Source organism: Mustelus asterias, chromosome 15, assembly GCF_964213995.1.
Source record: "Mustelus asterias chromosome 15, sMusAst1.hap1.1, whole genome shotgun sequence".
NCBI classification, from domain to species: Eukaryota; Metazoa; Chordata; class Chondrichthyes; order Carcharhiniformes; family Triakidae; genus Mustelus; species Mustelus asterias.
The window spans coordinates 38,989,393-39,008,560 of record NC_135815.1 but is presented as its reverse complement, the minus strand read 5'-3'; the positions used below and the strand labels follow the sequence as shown (position 1 = coordinate 39,008,560).

The window sequence follows — 19,168 nt, the reverse complement described above, 5'->3', positions numbered from 1 at the left end:
CTTACCTGAACCTTTGCTTTGGAAAGAACCAGAAAACTGTTACTTTTAACCAAAGTATTCAAAAATCTGCTTTTAGCACTTTTGTTTCATAGATTGTGCTCTGCAAAATGGTGCCTTGAATGCTTATAAATGGTTGCAAAGACTTTCAAAATGATTACAGCTTTCACCTTATCTAGAATATTAAAGCCTTCAACTCTTCCTGCTTACATAGTTTCATATACAGGTATTTTCAGTGTTGGCTTTCCCTCATTTCATATTATAATGTTGCCTCCATTTGTTTGCTTACATGTGTGAGGTGATGGCCTAGTGGTGTTATCACTGGACTACTAATCCAGAAACTCAGCTAATGTTCTGTGGACCCAGGTTTGAATCCCACCATGGCAGATGGTGGAATTTGAATCCAATAAAAAATATCTGAAATTAAGAATCTACTGATGACCACGAAACCATTGTCGATCTTTCCTTTAGGGAAGGAAATCTGCTGTCCCTTATCTGATCTGGCCTACATGTGACTCCAGAGCCACAGCAATGTGGTTGACTCTCCACTGCCCTCAGGCAACGAGGGATGGGCAATAAATGCTGGCCAGCCAGAGATGCCAATGTCCCATGAATGAATAAAAAGAAATCTGCAGGCTCACTATTAGATCTTGATAACAAATATTGCACAGATTGCAAAGATTAAAATGTTATCACCACATACCTTGAATATGGTTCTTGTTCGGTTAACTTGTACAATTGACTCGTAAAGGAGGTGTCAGGTGGAGAAAACGTGAAAGCTTTAAGATCAGTTGTGGTAAGATCACGACAGAATATCGTGTAGTTTACAATCACTCCATTGGTCTGAGCGGGTGGTTGCCAATTTACTATGATGGCACTAGAGGTCCATGCATGTAATTTTGGTGGAGCCATTCCAGAAGGAGCTGAAGGATTAGTCCTGGCTCTGGAAGGAGGGCTGATGGCGCTTCCTTGGCTATTATTGGCAGCAACAGTGTAACTATACTCTACACCTGGTGTCAGAGTGAAGTCATGATATCGAGTTTCTAGGCCTGCATAAATGAGCACCCCATCCCGCTTTAGTTCATAGTTTCTGATCAGCCCATTGGGATTGTTTGGTTCCTTCCATGTAACTTCAATAGATTCTGATCCTGTGACCTGAAGTTTGGGTTGCACCATGTTAGATGGTGGTGCTTCCATTGTCTGACTATTTACGGATGAGCTGGAGGTACAGCCGCCATTAGTGCAGACAATTAGTATGAAAGAGTATGGTGTGTACGGTTTTAGACCAGAAACTAGTGTGGTTAGCCCCAGTCCAGAGTAGGCCTGTTCATTGTTGACAAGTAATCGATATTCAGAAATCTTTCCAGTTTGTATCATTGATGCCATCCATGTGGCATTGATCTGTGTTGCACTCATAGTCTGAAGTAATGGAGGGCTCACAAAAGCGGGAGCCGTTTCTAGAGTTCGTACTTTAGTCACTTCACTGGTGCAGCAACCTCCCGTTGTACAAGCAATCACTGCATAGCTGTAAACTGTATATGCGAGCAGGCCTTCATCTGTATAATTAAATGTTAAAGCGTCAAAACTGAAACGAAAAATAAGTCCATTCCTTTGTAATCTGTAGGACTGGAGAACACCATTTATTTTTTCTGGGGGAGACCAAGAAATGAGTAATTTATGTGGATTATCTGATACGTGTTGAACTTCAGGAGCAGAAAGGCCAGTAGGTGCATCCTGGCTGGTTGTCACAACCACCCATGGGCTGTCTGCATGTCCAACAGAATTCCAACAACGTACTTTATATTCATACCTTGTCCATGGTGTTAAATTGCTATCAATTAATACATATTGGTCTTTGCCAGTCTCATATTCTCTGAATACAACGTCTTCGTCCATCAGTGGTTGTCTTTCTCCACGGTGGCTTACAGTTTGTCTCTTGCTTTTACGGAACACGTCGTACCGTATTATTTTTCCATTTGCACTAAGTGGCTTAATCCACCTCAGTTCAATCTGTGTTGCATTCACTGATTGAATATCAGGTGCAGGCTGGGAGGTTGGCAGTGCTTCATCTGTCCTTACTTCCTGTGGTGGAAGATGTGTGCAGCCTGCCTTTGTGCAAGCTTCAAGCATGAGTGTGTAGACTGTGTAAGGCTCCAGGCGTCTAAACAAGAACTGACGGAACAAACCACTGTACTCCAAATTGCCATCACTATAAATGTTGTATGTCTGCAAAACAAATTAATTGTGGCAATATTAGTTACAAGCTTAGGGCCTTTTTTTGACTGTGCAGAACAAAACAAAAGAACTCATTGGACTCAGATTTCAGTGCTTTCCAACCCAATAGCCATCCCTTAACAAGAAAGTAGGTGATGCAATGGTCTCAACTTGCTAAGAGCTACAATGATTTAACCATCAATGAAAATTGAGTTTGACTGGCAGTTGGGAATAGGATTCCAACAGTCTAAATGAGGTACCAGTACTATTCTTTTACAAGATGTTTTACAATATTGATCCCTCGGGAAGGAGAAGGGGGTAAAATTGCTCCTGGGCAATAGTGCAAAAAGGAAATTGGTTTCCAGTTTAACACCTCACCTAATTTACTTATCTAATGACAATCCATCAATTCTTTATCATTCATTCTGCATCACTTCCGCAGGCCAATTTCATTCCACCTCCTTCCCAAAGCATATACTGGTAATTTAATAAAAAAACATTATGACATTTCAGTTGAACGCATGGTGAATGGGAAAACATCAGGCCAAAAATTAACAAAGCAAAAGGCTGTAGATACTGGAAATTTGAAACAGAACCCCGAACTGTGGAGGGACTCAGCAAGTCGAGCAGGATTGGTGCAGCAAAGGGATGAGTTAACATTCTACGTTATCAAGAGTAACTCACAAATGCTGCCTGACATGCTGAGCGTTCGCAGTATTTTCTATCTTGGCATCAAAAAGACTGAAATGTTTGTTTCAAAAACAGAAACGTTCCTTTCCATTCACGTGAAATGTTTTACAACACATCAAACTTGAGGAATGTTTAATTGCAGCAGTCAGGTTGATAACAACAACATGTTCAATGTCGAAAGACGCCCTGCATCTTTTCACAGGAGTGTTATCAAACAGAGTTTAATACTGAATTACAGAAGGAGATTTTATAGCACATTACTGAAAGCTTGATCAAAGAGATAGAATTAACCAGCATTTTAAAGGAGGAGTGGTTGAAACTTGAAGAGGCTGCGGGCAAGAATTTCAGAGTTTAGGGCCATGGCAGTTTGAGGTAAGGCTGCCAGAGGCGCAGTGATTAAAACTGTGGATGCTCAAGAGCACAGTAAGAAGTCTCACAACACCAGGTTAAAGTCCAACAGGTTTATTTGGTAGCAAATACCATAAGCAAATACCATAAACTTATGGTATTTGCTACCAAATAAACCTGTTGGACTTTAACCTGGTGTTGTGAGACTGCTTACTGTGCTTACCCCAGTCCAACGCCGTCATCTCCACATGATGCTCAAGAGGCCAGGCTTAGAGGAGCATAAATATCTTGGAAAGTGTCGGCTGCAGGAAATTACAGGGACAGGCAGCAGCAAAGCCACAGAAGATTTGAAAATGTGGATGAGAATTTTCAGATCACTGACAAACACTTGTCAATTTGAGTCATTTACAGCAGAGAGGGCAGCCATTCTGCCCATTCAGTCCATACCAGCCCCCTGTGAAGCCATCCCAACAGTCCCACTCCCTCACCCTCGGACTAATTTGGTGTTTTGGTGTTGCGAACTCATGTGTAAGGCAATATGGATAAACCTTGAAGCAAGAGCTAAAAAAAATCACAGGTGGTTTACTGGCCATTTCCCATGATGCACATCCAGTAAACACTGCACATTGCTAATAGAATGTGAAGTTTCATTTTTAACTGATACTTTAATTAAGCTTTACGATCCCTCAATATATGCAGGGAGGGAGTAGAAATGTAAACATTGGTGACCTGGTAGCACAGAAATACCAGAAAAATGGAGCTTGTGCTGAATTTATAAACAGGACATCATTTGATTTTTTTTCTCTGTTTTGTGCCTTGATTTGATTTGATTTATTATTGTTGCATGTATTAGAATACAGTGAAAAGTATTGTTTCTTACGCGCTATACAGACAAAGCATACCGTACATAGGGAAGGAAAGGGGAGAGTGCAGAGTGGAGTGTTGCAGTCATAGCTAGGGTGTAGAGAAAGATCAACTTAAGAGATTGAATTAGAGTATTGTTAGAGAGTTTATAAGAGTTCAATTGAGTTTTAAAAGCCTAGAACGAGAGTAAAAGATAGAATTAGTGGGTATGCTAGGGACAGCTCACAAGAAAAAAGACAATTTTTTTTATATGCATGGGACATGGCTGGCCAGCATTTCTTGCCCATCACCAGTTGCCCTTGAACCGAGTGGCTTGCTGGGCCATTTCAGAGGGCAGTTGAGAGTCAACCACATTGCTGTGGCTCTGGAGTCACATGTAGGCCAGACCAGGTAAGGATGGCAGATTTCCTTCCCTAAAGGGCATTAGTGAACCAGATGGGTTTTTCTGATAATCTTAAAGTTACTGTGGGGAGTTACTTTACTCCACTTCGTAAAGTTACTAAGAGGCGTAAAGACACGAATAAATAAACTTTAAACTTTTAAACTGATGATGACTGGAGGTCAGATATCAGATTGCAATGGAGACAATGGCGGGAGAGGTTAGGTGGGAGCAGGAACACGTGAGGACTCAGTCAAGCATGAGGTGCACTGTGCTGATCACAGAGGAGTCAGCCAATCGCAAGGATGTGACAGATCATCGGGCTTTTGTTCGATAATGCTGGGGAGGCATCAGATAACAGAAGAGGATTGGTCGATCATGGAAGAGACATCAGATTGTGGGGATTTTGTGGATCACTGGGGATCTACGTTGGATTGTGTGTGGGAGAAATAAAGATTTCCTTGAGTGGTTTCCTTGAGTGTCCTCCTTGGCCTGTTAAAAAAAAAGAATGTCCAGAAATATGATGAAGAGCTTCAATTGACCATCTTATCCACGATGCATCACATAGATTCTGGATGATTCTCAAGTTAAGTGGACAACCTTTTGGATGGAGATTGATACTGGCGCTGCTGTATCCTTAATTCCTGAGACTACATACTAACAAAATCTGAAGCATCTTCTATGAAAACCAACTGATTTTAAGGGCATACACCAAAGAGATTGTGGCCTTAAAAGGTGCCTTCATGGTCAATATTGAATTGAGTGGCCTCTCCATGTGATCCATGGCAATTTTCCAGCTCTATTCAGGAGAACATGGTTGGAGAAGATAAAGCTTAACTGGAGTGCTGTCAATAGTTTGGTCATGCCAAAATAGACCAACAGCACCTTCTGGTTAAATACAACAGCGTATTTGAAGAGCCACTTGGCTCAATGAAGGGAGTTCAAGTGAAACTCAAGGCAAAACCTAATAGTCAACCAAAAAGTCTACAAGCAAGAGCTGTGCCAGATGAAATTTGTCCCATGGTCAAAGAACAATTAGTGCAACTTGTTAACTTGGGGCGTTAGAGCTGGTTACAATGAGTGACTGGGCGACCCCATTGTGCCTGTCATGAAATCAAATGTTCATATTTGTGGTGATTATAAAACAGACATATATCTGGTGTTGTGTGCTGATCAATACCTGCTTCTTTTAATTGAAGATATGTTTGCTGGGTTATCAGGTGGACAGAAATTCAGCAAGCTTGATCTTTCACAAGCATGTTTACAGATTAATGTAGCTGCTGAATCTCAACTAATGCTTACTATCATTACTCATAAAGGTTCCTTTCATTATAAAAAGTTGCCTTTTGGAATAACATCCCTATTCCAAAGATTGATGGATCAGATTTTAAGTGGTCTCTCTGGTGTACAATGTTACCTGGATGATATTCTAATTACAGGATCCAGTGAACAAGAGCACTTGAATAATTTAGAAGCAACATTGGAATGTCTTCAAGCACATGGTCTGCATATCAAGAAAGAAAAGTGTGACTTTTTCCAGACGTTAGTCCGGTATTTGGGTCATTTCATTGATAGCAAAAGTCTATATAAAACACGTAAAAAGATAGATGCTATTTTAGAGGCACCACATTCAATGAATGTGATGCAATTGAAGTCCTCTTTAGGATTATGGAAACACCACTCATGCATCTACCCAAAGTTCACCTGCATTATTATTCATAAGAAGAAAGTGATTTGTTGTTACCTCCAGAAACGTCAGAGATAGGAGAGCATGAACAAGAATCTCAAGTTGCTAGACAAGAAGTGAGGATAAAACAATACTCATTTCAAGAAGGAGATTGAGTGTAATTATGCCACAAGTGAGAAATGGGTACCAGCCATAGTTTTAGAAAAACAGGTTGTATTTCTTATATGGTTCAAACCAAAGATGAACTTGTTTGACAACGCCATGCTGTCCAATTATAGTCATCTCAAAATTATTTCTCAGAATCCTCTCTATAAGTACTAACTTCTTTAGTCCCTAGTGTTGTGGATACTACTGTGGAAGACTTAGTTGAATCTGAGTGCCTGATAATTGTATCTCAGGTATTATACCATGTGAGAATGGTGTAGAATTAGTTCCAAGGGAAGAAGTATCTACTGAAGCTCTAAATCATACTGCAAAGGTCAAGGACAGCCAGATTTCAGAATGTTGTATACAACCAGGGGAATAGTCATCCTCCTGATTGACTTTCTTATTGACTGTGTATAATGATTAATGCTGCATGGTACTGTGATTCTATGATTCACTTTTGATTCTATGTTTAACATCTTAGTAATTTGTTGCCATGGTAACAGAGGTAAATGGGGAGGAATGTTATATATTTAAGTGGATGCATGATTGCTTTAAGAGCCAGTGATGTGATGGTGATGTCATTAGGGTGTTGCATAGGCTGCTATTTTAGTTTCAGTTTGTACTTTACATGCAAAAGCTCCTAGAATAAATTTTGTTGTTAGTTTGAATCTACATGTGTAAACCATATCTTTTTCTTTTTGTTAAAACACACAACCCCTAACATGGTGCAAACATTACAACCCCCACATCCAGAAACCGGGGTACCAGGATTAGCCCATCTTTAACCCACTATCTATCCCTGCTCACTGAGTGATTCTTTTAATTATACTTTTTGAGCACATTTGACCCAATTCTGCTACAAAAACAATCACTCTGACTCAGAAAGTCACCTATTTTTAAACAAGCAAGCCAAAAAAAGTGTAAAATAAGTGTTAATAGTATTGGCAATGAGACAGTGATATGTATCATAATGTAACAGTGACATTAACTGTCATGTGCAAAAGGCTTAGAAGAAAGGATGGAATAGTCTGTAAAAGAGAGATGTACTTAATGAGAAGTTTAATACTGTATCTTCTTCTACCCGCACCTAATAGTGCACAAAGGCAGACTTTTGCCTGTTTCCATCACTAGTAATTCTCCAAACAGGTTGCTAGTCTACCACTAGGGACTTACAGCTTGTAACACACATGGCTGACCAGGAGTCTCTCTCTCTCTTACTGCCAGCTATTGGCTTGTTGGAAGGATTTTACAGGTTGACACTCAATCTGAGCTTCTGGCTCAGAAGGAGCGATGCTACCCACTGCACCACAAGACCTCAGTACGGTATGCACTATAGTATAAATCAAGGAAGTTTTGAAGAAACATTCCAGATAAGACCAAAATCATTCATAAATGATGGGAAACCTTTCCAATCAAAAACAGACCACCAGTTACTCACAGAGAGATGAATAAATTATTTAAAGTGGAAACCCAGTCACAAACCATGAAGTATAGTTGACAATATTAGTAGGGGATTGTTTACTGACTTGATATGATATTTCTCTGTCTACTGGGCTGAGCTCCACCATCCTGATAGTTTAGGCCATTGCCCGCAGAGGGAGGCCTGAGTTCAACTTCAGTAACCGGTCAACAAAATTTTAATGGATCAAAATCTTTGTGTAAATGTTCACAGCGACACGTTTCAGTGTCATAATTTGCAACATCTGTGGGAGGATGTTTAACCTCATCTCATCCCTGGCAGGGAAAGAGAGAAAATGGGGATTACATTTTTTAAAATGGGAAACCCTACCACAAACCATTGGCTATGCTGTGACACTACACTGCCAGGATATCAATGCCAAGATGGCAGAGAGTATTGCCAGGGTGGCATTGCCAAGGTGCAGGCCATGAAGGGGCAAGGTTTGAAGGGGGTCGGGGCCTTTGGTGACTCCATATTGACGTGTCTCTCATGTTTGAGGGGGGCGAGGTGGATGAGCCCTCCGACTGGGGGTGGGGGTGAGGCCTCTGACTGGTGGAAGGGCCAGGTTACTCTCATGCCTGTGTGGTGGTGGTCGGGGACGGGGGGGGGGGTTGGTATAGAAGGACCTGTATGTTCAGTGGTGGGGGAGGTTGCTCCTTGATGGTGAAGATTTGGGGACACTCCCTTGGTCTGCGGGGGTCACCATTTCTGTGGGGAGGGGGTGTGGGGAACATGTCACTTAGCTTTGAGATTGGGCGCCTTTTAAAGATGGCGCTCCGGTCTCTGTGAAGATGGGCCATCCGACGTATTTCCGGTTGGGGATTTTTTTCCCAACAAAAGGTGGTTGAATCCAATCTGGCAAGCACTCACCAGCGGAAAACACCCTGGTTTCCCAACCGGCAGCAGTTTTTATTCCGGCGAATAATCGCGTCCATTATCTCCATGTCCCAAAAATGCACATGCGCCTCTCCATTTTAAGAATATCAGAATAGCTCAAGTCTTAAATGATCTCACCTTGATTATTCCATTTGGATCAGTGGGTTCTGGCCACTTCAGTAACAGTGCACGGCCATTTTCCCTATGCTCCACAGTGAGATTGCTGAGTCCACCGGGTGATGCTTCTCGGGTGCGTATAGAAATCCATGGACTTGCCACTTGCCCAACTTTATTTGTGGCAAGTACTTGAAAATTATAGTTGGTGAATGGCTTTAATCCAAACACATGGGCCTGAGTGCTTGTACCCTGCAAGAAAAATGTATTCATTTGTGGAAATCAGTGGAAATTTCAAATCAGCAAACAATATCTTAGCAAAACTGTATCATTGCAACAGAGTATTTTGCGTGAAAATGAAAAGTTTAGGAGAGTATAACTTGCAATTTATTTTGGGAATGCTATGATGTACACCTATATAATCTGGTGTTGCGGCATTCGGCATGTGGAATGTGGAGAATTTCAGCTTGTAACGTGATGGGAAGCCTGCTTATTTTTTCTAAATTCTGAGTTAAAAATGTAGAAATAAGAAAATGAAGCAATCTTATTTTTGGCCTGTAACTGCCTGAGTGTGCCCTGATGCCTTTGCATCCAGATAGTAATCTGCATTTGTACAGCTGACTCTGTGGTTTGCATTTCACAGGCAATGGATTTTCAAATTCCCGGGACGTTTCATGCATATTCGAAACAACTTGCCGTTTTCTTGATTCAGGCTGTGCCCAGCAGAACCGTCGAAACTAAGGGCAGAATTTTACCAGCTCCCGTTGATGGGTTTGCAGCTGAGGGGCCGGTAAAATTATGTGGGTGGCCGTCCTAGTCACCACCAGCTCCCAATCAGTCCTCAATGTTATGGGGGCTGAGCGAGGCCGAGGGTGTCCTGTCCGCCTACAGCCCCAATTGAAGCCCTGAAATGGCTATTGATTGGCCACTTAAGGACTGCCCATTCTCAATTTTGAGGGGGGAGGGAAAGGTTTGGAGGAAAGCTTGATAGGTCACTTTCCATGATCAGAAAGTGGAGTGGGTGCCTGCCTCACTGACTCCTTTCCATATTAGGCTATTGGGCACCCTCTCCAAGATCTTCTACATGTCCCCCCCAACCCCCTGCCCCCGCCCCAGCCATTGGTGCTCCCTCCTCTCCCTTTCCCTGGCCTTTCCATCAAAGTCTTCCCATGCATGGCTTTTCGTACCTGTCCATGTCGCGAAACCCACACACTTTCCTGCATCCTGGCTCCGTGATTCAGAATCTGCAAACTGCTTGCAGTCCCAGTCATGGCCATTACTCCCAGTGGCGCTGCTGGGTTTACAGAGCTGTTGGCCAGTCAGATTGGTTGCCGGCTGTCTGAGGTGAGATTTGCCCCTGTGTGAGGAGAAGAAATTTTGCCTCCAGCCAATTAATTCTCCTCATAGCGTTAAGTGGCTGCGGGGCAGCTGTCATCAGCGATGATGCATTACCCCTCGACTCTTCAAGTGGAGGGTTGAGAAGCCCTCATAAAACTCTGCCTCAGGAAAAATGAATGCATTCTTTTGTAAGTTAGCTGATCTGAGCCATTGCAGTGGTAAAGATATGACTACTAGCTTCATTGCCACTGTGTTAGAGTGAAGTGAATGAGCCAGGATTCTCTGATTTGAATTGTGCAACTGCAAGCAAACTACGACAGAAATTGGGAATCTGACATAGAAAAATAGAATATGCTGAAAGCACTTAACAGTGCAGTAGAAAGCAAAAAAGGTATCATTTCAGGGGTGCAATATTCAGATGTTAGCACATGCTTTCTGTGTGCTACAACTGGCCTTAGAAAGTTAAAATGGCATCTACAATTCATGTGCACATTCCGAGGCTGGGATTTTCCCCCCCCACCTCGCCCCGCCATACTGGGTTTTCTGGCAGCTTACCAATAGCTGTTGGCGGGATCTTCCAGTCCCGTCGAAGTCAATGGCCATTCGCGTTTCTTGCCCCCTGGGGAACCCCCATGAAGGGATAGCCTTCGGCAGGACCAGAAGATCCCACCAGCTGGAAAGGCTGGAAAATCCAGGCCCTGGTGTGAATCGCGCCAGGCACCACATTTCGGGGGGGTGGTGATAGCATATACCTGTAGTGAGTATCTGCTGGAAGTATGCAGAGTAGGCAGATTATGTCATCACTTGATGTACAATACTGCTTTGACACCTTCACTGCCATTTTGGAGCCCACTGCCACCTTTTAATCACACACGGCTGAACACACACTCAGCACCTGCCAGCAGCAATATTTAAAGGGATCATCAACTACTCTCAGGTTAGCTGCTGATCGATTTTTACTGTCTGTTGTTATAATTGTACAAGTTGTTTGAAGCTTGCTGAAATTGTTTCAAGGGAGTGGTGTGGCAGGAGCTGAAGGATGTCAGCCTGACTTCAAACCAAACTGTACAAACCAAAGTCGCTCCCAAAGATGAGTGCAGCAGAAGCCATTCCCTCTGGAATACAACAGGAGTGGGTGAATGAGCAGAAGGCATGGAGCACAGGACAAGCAATGAGAAGAGGGAAGAGGATGAAAAGAGGAGGACTCTCAGCAGGAGGTCAGATTTGCCCGAGGTGTTCTGGGAATAATTCTCCTGGCTGAACCTCAGTGAAGACAGATCGGCCCAATTTTTACTCAGCTGACCCAGGGAAGTGAGAAGGTTGGAAGCTGCGGGGAGCCCGAAAGCTGGGACTCCCTCACAAATTGGTTAGGAAGTCAGTCAGAGAAGGACGTGCGGTGAGTCCACAACAGGGAAGGGGGGGGCGGGGGTTCGCGGTTATGGGAATTGGTGTGGCACAGGAGGTCCGATCAAGAGTTGAGGGGGGTGGTAGGTCAAACATGAGGACTTTTGATTTCAGGGTTTGGGTGGGGTGGGGTGGGCGGGGAGCGGGGGCGGGGGGGAGGAGGGATGGTGGGGTGGGTGTTTGTGGTCTTGCTGAGGGGCAGGGGATAAGGGGGAATCAAAGGCCTTGAGCAGAAACGAAGGCCTGAGAGGAAGGCAGAGGCCTGGAAGGGGGCATAATCAGGGACTTTCCCCAGAAGAAAAAAAACAGTGAAGTGGAGAAATAAAAATACTGGTATGAACTGGTCTTGCATACTTTAAAAAGGAACATCAGAAAAATGGGCAAATAAGAATACTGGTCCAAACGGTTTTTCCCTCTGGGAGGGAGGTATGTGGACGAGGGCCAATCAGAGGTCTCTGGAGGTATTTGGATAAATAGGTCCGAGGCCTTTTGGGGAAGGTTGGTGGAAGGTGGGTGCAAGCCTGACTATAGGGGGTTTTTCAGACAAGCAACGCTTGTTCCAGAAGGTAGGTGAAAGTCACATACCTCCTGGATCCACTATGTTCTCACTGCATGTAGCTACCATGTTTCTTAAGTCTCAGGACACCCCGCTACTAGAGTTAAAGTTGAAAACCTGAATGGCTATGAAATATACAATCTCATTGTTCCACATTACGCCCCATTTTCCAGATATTTGTCCACTAACAACCTATCTATATTACTTTTAGCTCCCTTAGCCCCCCTTAAATTCTCTTCACAACTTACCTTCCCACCAATATTTGTATTATCAGCAAATTTAGCTAACATGTCACCAGTCCCTTCATCCAAGTCATTTATATCAACTGTAAAAAGTTGAGGACCAAGCACTGATCCCTGTGGTACACCATTCATTGTATCTTGCCAACCAGAAAATAATCCATTTTTGTCTGTTTCTGTTTCCTGTTAGCAAACCAATATTCTGCCAATATGTTACCTCCTATATCATGAACTTTTATTTTCCCCAATAACCTTTGATGTGGCTTCTTATCAAATGCCTTCTGTACATCAGTACATCCACACTTCGCCTTTATTCATCGCACATGTAAATTCTTCAAGGAATTCCGATGAATTGATTACATATGATTTATTTCTCACAAAACCATGTTGACTCTGTCTGGTGACCTAGAATTTATCTAAGTGCCTTGCTGTAACATTTTTAATAATAGCTTCTAACATTTCCCCTATGACAGAGGTTAAACTAACTGGCCTGTACTTTCCTGCTTTCTGTCTCCCTCCCTTTTCAAATAAAGGAGTTACATTCGTTATTTTCCTAACTAATGAAAACATCCCTAAATCTAGGAATTTTGGAAAATTAATAGCAATGCCTCAACTAAATAGCCATTTCTCTTTAGACCCTAGGATGAAGTCCATCAGGACTTGTCAGCCTGCAGCTCCAACAATTTGCTCACTACCACTTCCCTGGTGATTGTAATTTTTTAGAGTTCCTCTCTCCTTTCCATTTCCAGATTTACAGCTATTTCTGAGAAGTTACTTGTATCCTGTATAGAGAAGACCGATGCAAAATTCCTGTTCAATTCATCTGCCATCTCCTTATTTTCACTATTAATTCCCCAGACTCACTTTTTGGACCAATGCTCCATTGTTAATTATTTTCTTTTTTAAACAGCTATAGAAACTCTTACTATCTGTTTTTATATTTCTAGCCATCTTTCTCTCATACTCTATCCTTATTAATCCTTATTAATATTTTATTCTGACCTGTCGCCCATCCTTGCCCTATTATGCGCTTTTTCTGTAAGTTTGATACTATCTTTAACTTTTTTAGTTAAGCACAGATGGTCTGTCCTCATCTTAGAATTTTCCTTTCTCGTTGGAAAATATCTATTCTGTGTATTCTGAAACAGCCCTTTAAATATCTGCCACAGCATCTCTATTGGCCTATCCCTTAACCTACTCCAGCTCACTTTATCTAGCTCTGCTTTCATGCCCTCATAATTGCCCTTATTTAAGTTTAAATTAGTAGTCTTGGACCCATTCTTCTCTCCCTTAAAAGGAATGTAAAATTCAATCATTATTATCACTGAAGGGCATCTTCACTATGACATAATTAATTAATCTTACTGCTTTGCACAATACCAGGTCTAGTATAGCTCTCTGGTTGGCTCCAGAATGTGCTGTTCTAAGAAACTATCCCAAAAACATTCTACAAATTCCTCATCTAGACTACCTTTGTCCATCAGATTTTTCCTGGTCTGTGGCAAGTGGGAAGGAACCAAAGAACAATTATTGTAGGTGGTTGTTATTCTGTTCGTAGTTTTCTACATGAAGATATAAGCATCTGTTTTGTATTCATTTCAACCTGTATACGCAGGATGAATGGATAAAAGCTGACAATTCACTCACATATGCTGCTGCATGTCTCAAACACACCTCTGGGCCAATTCTTGTAAGATGTAAGTAGGGCAAATTAACTACCCACTACAGCAGAAGGGCTAATGCTCAAGAGAAGGATAACTGCTTATGGTGAAGGAGGATTTTATTTTTTATTTAGCTCTCAAGAACATAGAAGTACACATATATACCAAGAAACCACGGTACATTTTCATTGCTTAAGCTGTGGGATAACTACATATTAGAATTATTTTACTCGCAATTTGAGGAACACTGGGTTTAGGTTTGCTTGTTATGAGACTTTGGGGATAAATTGGGCCAGGTGATAAGAAGAAAAGCTCCAACTAGTAATTATGGCTATTTTAACTTAACCAGTGGATGGCTGGCCAGATGACCTCCTCACTCTGGAGATGTTTTAAGTATAAAAATAAAAGCAGTATTCGTAACTTCAATATAAATTTATCGGACCCACTTCCTGAAATTCAATGGTCTTCTGGAAGGTTATTTTAAAACTCTCCTCTGTGGGGATATAAGCCATTTGCAAGGTGCGGACCTGACTGATGGGCCCCGCATGCACTTGTGGAAGCCCGGGTGCCTCATGTCTCTTGGTATACGGATGCACTGACAAAATTTTAAACTAACCCAGTGGGTGAGAATGTCTACTAAAGTCAATGGAGAGTAAAATTGGAAGGGGTGTAAAACATCTAAAATGAAACCATGGGTTAAATTTAAATCACACATCAACTGTTTCCCAATTTAGGGTCAAGAGTGAGAATATCGACTGATAGAATCACTGCTGGTGGCCCCACTCCAGCATCACATTTGTCTTTTAAGGCGCACTTGCAAATTCTGCACCTGACAAGACAATGCAAAAATTGATAAATATATCAGAGACCCAGCAAAATTGGGTATCTCCCATTCCTTGAGGTGTCTATGGTATTTCCCTCGTGTTATGGTGAAAGGCAAGTCAAACTCTTATTGGAATTTGCAGCCTGGGTGCATAAGGTTGGTTCCAAACCATATAACGAAATAGGATTCCCATATTGGCGTGATAATGTTTAAAGTCAGCCAAGTTCTCTGGTGTCCCAGCTGAACAGGTAGAACTGAATATTGACCTTGACCCAATATTATCTCCTTTTATTTTGAAATATATTGGAGAGTGCGATTGTTGGGATGGTTACATTCCGTAGTAGATCATTAGAACACCATGATATTTTGTCAGCAGTCACTCCCGCCAAAATCCAGTGTGTGAATTAGGAGGTTGGCTGGCCAGGGTAGACAGGAGGTTGTTGCAGGGTGGGGTGGGAGGGGTGGGGCAGTTGTCGTTAGTGATAGTGAACATCTGTGTTTGCTCCCTTAATAAAGAAAAGTTGATGTCTGAAACTATACAGGGTGGTGTTGGGGTTCGAAAAGAGAATTTTAATTTATCTCCTGAATATTTCACCAAAGGTCACACCTGGAGTGACAATTATAAGGAAGAATTTATATTTTATTCAGCTGAATGCTTTTATTGAACCCATAAAAGAAAGTGTCATACTGCTATTTCAGTGGTATACCATACTGGATAGGGCCAGCTCCTTGAGAGTTTTACTTAATGTCAGGAAATAGAGGTAGAGTCATAGAGGTTTACAGCATGGAAAAAGGCCCTTCGATCCAACTTGTCCATGCTGCCCCCTTTTTTTTAAACCCCTAAGCTAGTCCCAATTGCCCGCGTTTGTCCCATGTCCCACGTCCCACGATACCCATCTCACTAACCATGCCTACTAAATTCTCATCCAAATCATTACTACAAATGACAAATAACAGTGGACCCAGCACCGATTCCTGAGGCACACCACTGGCCACAGGCCTCCAGTTTGAAAAACAACCCTCTACAACTACCCTCTGTCTTCTGTCATCAAGCCAATTTTGTATCCATTTGGCTACCTCACCCTGGATCCCATGCGATTTAACCTTATGCAACGACCTACCATGTGGTACCCAAAGGCCTTGCTAAAGTCCATGTAGACAACATCAACTGCACTGCCCTCATCTACCTTCTTGGTTACCCCTTCAAAAAACTCAATCAAATTTGTGAGACATGATTTTCCACTCACAAAGAACATGTTGACTGTCTGTAATCAGTCTTTGTCTCTCTAAATGCCTGTAGATCCTGTCTCTCAAAATACCTTCCAATAACTTACCCACTACAGTTGTGAGGCTCACCGGCCTGTAGTTCCCAGACTTTTCCCTGCAGCCCTTCTTAAACAAAGGCACAACATTTGCCACCCTACAATCTTCAGGCACCTCACCTGTGACTATCGATGATTCAAATATCTCTGCTAGGGGATGCGCAATTTCCTCCCTAGCCTCCCACAGTGTCCTGGGATACACTTCATCATCTCCCAGGGATTTATCTACTTTGATGCGCTTTAAGACATCCAGCACCTCCTTCCCTGTTATATGTACACTCCTCAAGACATAACTATTTATTTCCCCAAGTTCCCTAACATCCATGCTTTTCTCAACAGTGAATACTGATGAGAAATATTCATTTAGGATCTCACCCATCTTTTGTGGATCCGCACATAGATGGCCTTGTTGATCCTTAAGAGGCCCTACTCTCTCCTAGGTTACTCTTTTGCCCTTTATGTATTTATAGAAGCTCTTTGGATTCTCCTTTGCCTTATCTGCCAAAACAATCTCGTGTCCCATTTTTTTGCCCTCCTAATTTCTCTCTTAACTCTACTCCTACACTCTTTATACTCTTCAAGGGATCCACTTGATCCCAGCTGCCTATGCATGTCATGTGCCTCCTTCTTCTTCTTGACCAGGGCCTCAATATCCCGAGTCATCCAGGCTTCCCTACTTCCACCAGCCTTGCTCTTCACTCCAAGAGGAATGTGCTTACCCTGAACCCTGGTTAATACACTTCTGAAAGCTTCCCACTTACCATATGTCCCTTTGCCTCCCCACAGACTCCCCCAATTAACTGTTGAAGTTTTAAATAATTTATATTTGTTTTTCTGGGTGTTCGATATAAGATGTAGCTTTAAGTAAGTTTAATTTTGTGTTTCTGTATCTGAAAAGGTTAATAATTTCAGCTTGGTTCAGACGTCTGCACTGTAATGACGGTTTAGGTTGTTAGTACTAATAGAAGGGGTTTAGAAAAACTAGGCTGTTGCTTAGCAACCCAGGGGTAACACTGGGACAGCAAGAACTTTTGAGTTAATTGTAAGCGAGTGCCAGGAAAAGCTGGACACGAGACAGGAAACTGCAGACAGCGTATTTCCTAAAAGAACAAAGAAAGTCTGAAGAACCAGGGAATGAGACAAAAGGGAGTTCTAGGAAGACTGCGAAGTCAAAAGGGACAAAAATAGGAATTTGAACAGGGGAATTCAAGGGAAAAAACACAGAGAAAGGCTCTGAATTAAAGAAACAGGTGAAGGAACCAGATTGAAATTTGGCTATATGAGAAACCAGATATCAGAAGTAATCAAATGATTAGCGACATCTTAACACAGGCTGTGAAGCAGTGGCTGGGTTGCCTGGGAACCTGAGTGATTGTGTGGAAACTTGAATAAACGTGGTGATCCTGGGCAGATGAATCCTGAAAGGAGAGGTTGAAATCCTGGAGGTGAATCCTTGGTGAAGGCATCCTAGAGAAGATTCCAAAGTGTGGACTTCAAGAGTGGAGATTGAAAGCCTTCATGTGGCAGATAGAGTTCTAGTGTGGTTCACAGTGTGACAAGCATCTGGGGATAATTGATGAGAAATCCACATAACTTCTATTGGGTGGCATCTGTCATTTGGTCTCAGAGTGTGGGATGTCTGGCCACATTTTGCCTCGCGGTTCACAGGGACTGTGTACAGACTGAGAACATTAGAGTATGACCAGATGTTTTGTAACTTGTGTAATCCTTAGAAATGTGTATTTATCTGTGAAGGAATAGTTGGGGTAAAAGTATAAATGTTTAATCATTTTGTTAAAAGGTCATCAGCAGTCCTGTGATTCTGTTTATTCATGTCTCTAAACAAAATATAAAAGTTAGGGTCTATTAAGCCAGGTTTCATCCTGGGATCTGACTTGTCCAGTAGTAACATCAGCAGGGGTCATAACACTAAATACACCCCATAGCAACTGCATCTAGCTGAAGGCCAGGATAAAGGTCAATATTTTCAAGTTTTAACTGAGAATAAGGAAAATAAAGACTTGCTCTTAAAAAGCATTTCCAAAACATCTCAACGTGCTTTAAAATCACTGATGACTTTTTTATGTGTGCGATTCTTGTTATTCAGTGGTGCAAGATCCCACAAACAGTAAATAACATGAATCCAATAAATAACATGAATCACCACTTAACGTTTTCTCTTTGGTGTTGTTGGTTAAGGAATTGTAGTCAAGATACTAGGAAATCTCCCTGTACTGTTCTGTATAACACCTGTATGATGAGCTTTGATCAAGTCCTTACCGTTACAATGTATTGGTGTGATTGCACTTGCTTTGAAGGCACCTGTTTGTCTTCAAAAACAGAGTGAAGAAAATTCAGCAGAAGTGTAATAAGCCTTCCAGGGAGAGTGTTATAGAACCTTGAAGGACAACTGTTCTGCCCTGTGGTTTTCCTAGGCTAGTAGCCTGAAAAGCTGGTGGTTTCCCTAAACCACTGTGCCCTTTGAGGATAGAAGCAAATTACTGTGGATGCTGGAATCTGAAACCAAAAGAGAAAATGCTGGAAAATTTCCAGATGAGCCTTTGTCATCTGGGCTCGAAACGTCAGCTCTTTTCTCTCCTTACAGATGCTGCCAGACCTGCTGAGATCTTCCAGCATTTTCTCTTTTGGTGCTCCTTGAGGATGTTGCTCTCACAATAGTATTAGTCAGATAATGGCTAGGAAGGAACATATGGCTTAAAACAATTTACATGTGCTCAAAGTTATTGTTCTGCTGCTAGCTCAAAACTAACAGAGTTATTGAATTAAATTTTGTAACAGTAGGATTTCAACTCAGAACTTCTGGATCGCTAATCATGTAATATAACCATTAGTGTACTGAATCCATTGTGGATGATCTTATGGTGCCTTTTGACAGCTTGCTTTATATCCTAAATTGCTTCTCACTTATTATCAACTCAGAATAAGCAGAGTTACAAGCAAGAGTCACTGGAAAGACAATGAGGTCTTTGGCTACAAGAAAAGCAGTGCATTTCACAACTTCATTGATGCTCTTTTCCCCTTTGGTATTA

At 42.1% G+C, this 19,168-nt stretch overlaps 1 protein-coding gene across 1 annotated transcript in view; it reads right to left on the bottom strand.

Moving 5' to 3' along the window:
• Positions 1–19,168, bottom strand: part of ush2a (Usher syndrome 2A (autosomal recessive, mild)) — a 916,330-nt gene that overhangs the window by 83,041 nt on the left and 814,121 nt on the right. The window contains exons 62-63 of the mRNA XM_078230465.1: positions 8,800–9,027; positions 701–2,223 (exon numbers count right to left, since the gene is read on the bottom strand). Of these exons, the coding sequence (XP_078086591.1) occupies positions 701–2,223; positions 8,800–9,027 (1,751 nt within the window). The remainder of the gene's footprint in view (positions 1–700; positions 2,224–8,799; positions 9,028–19,168) is intronic.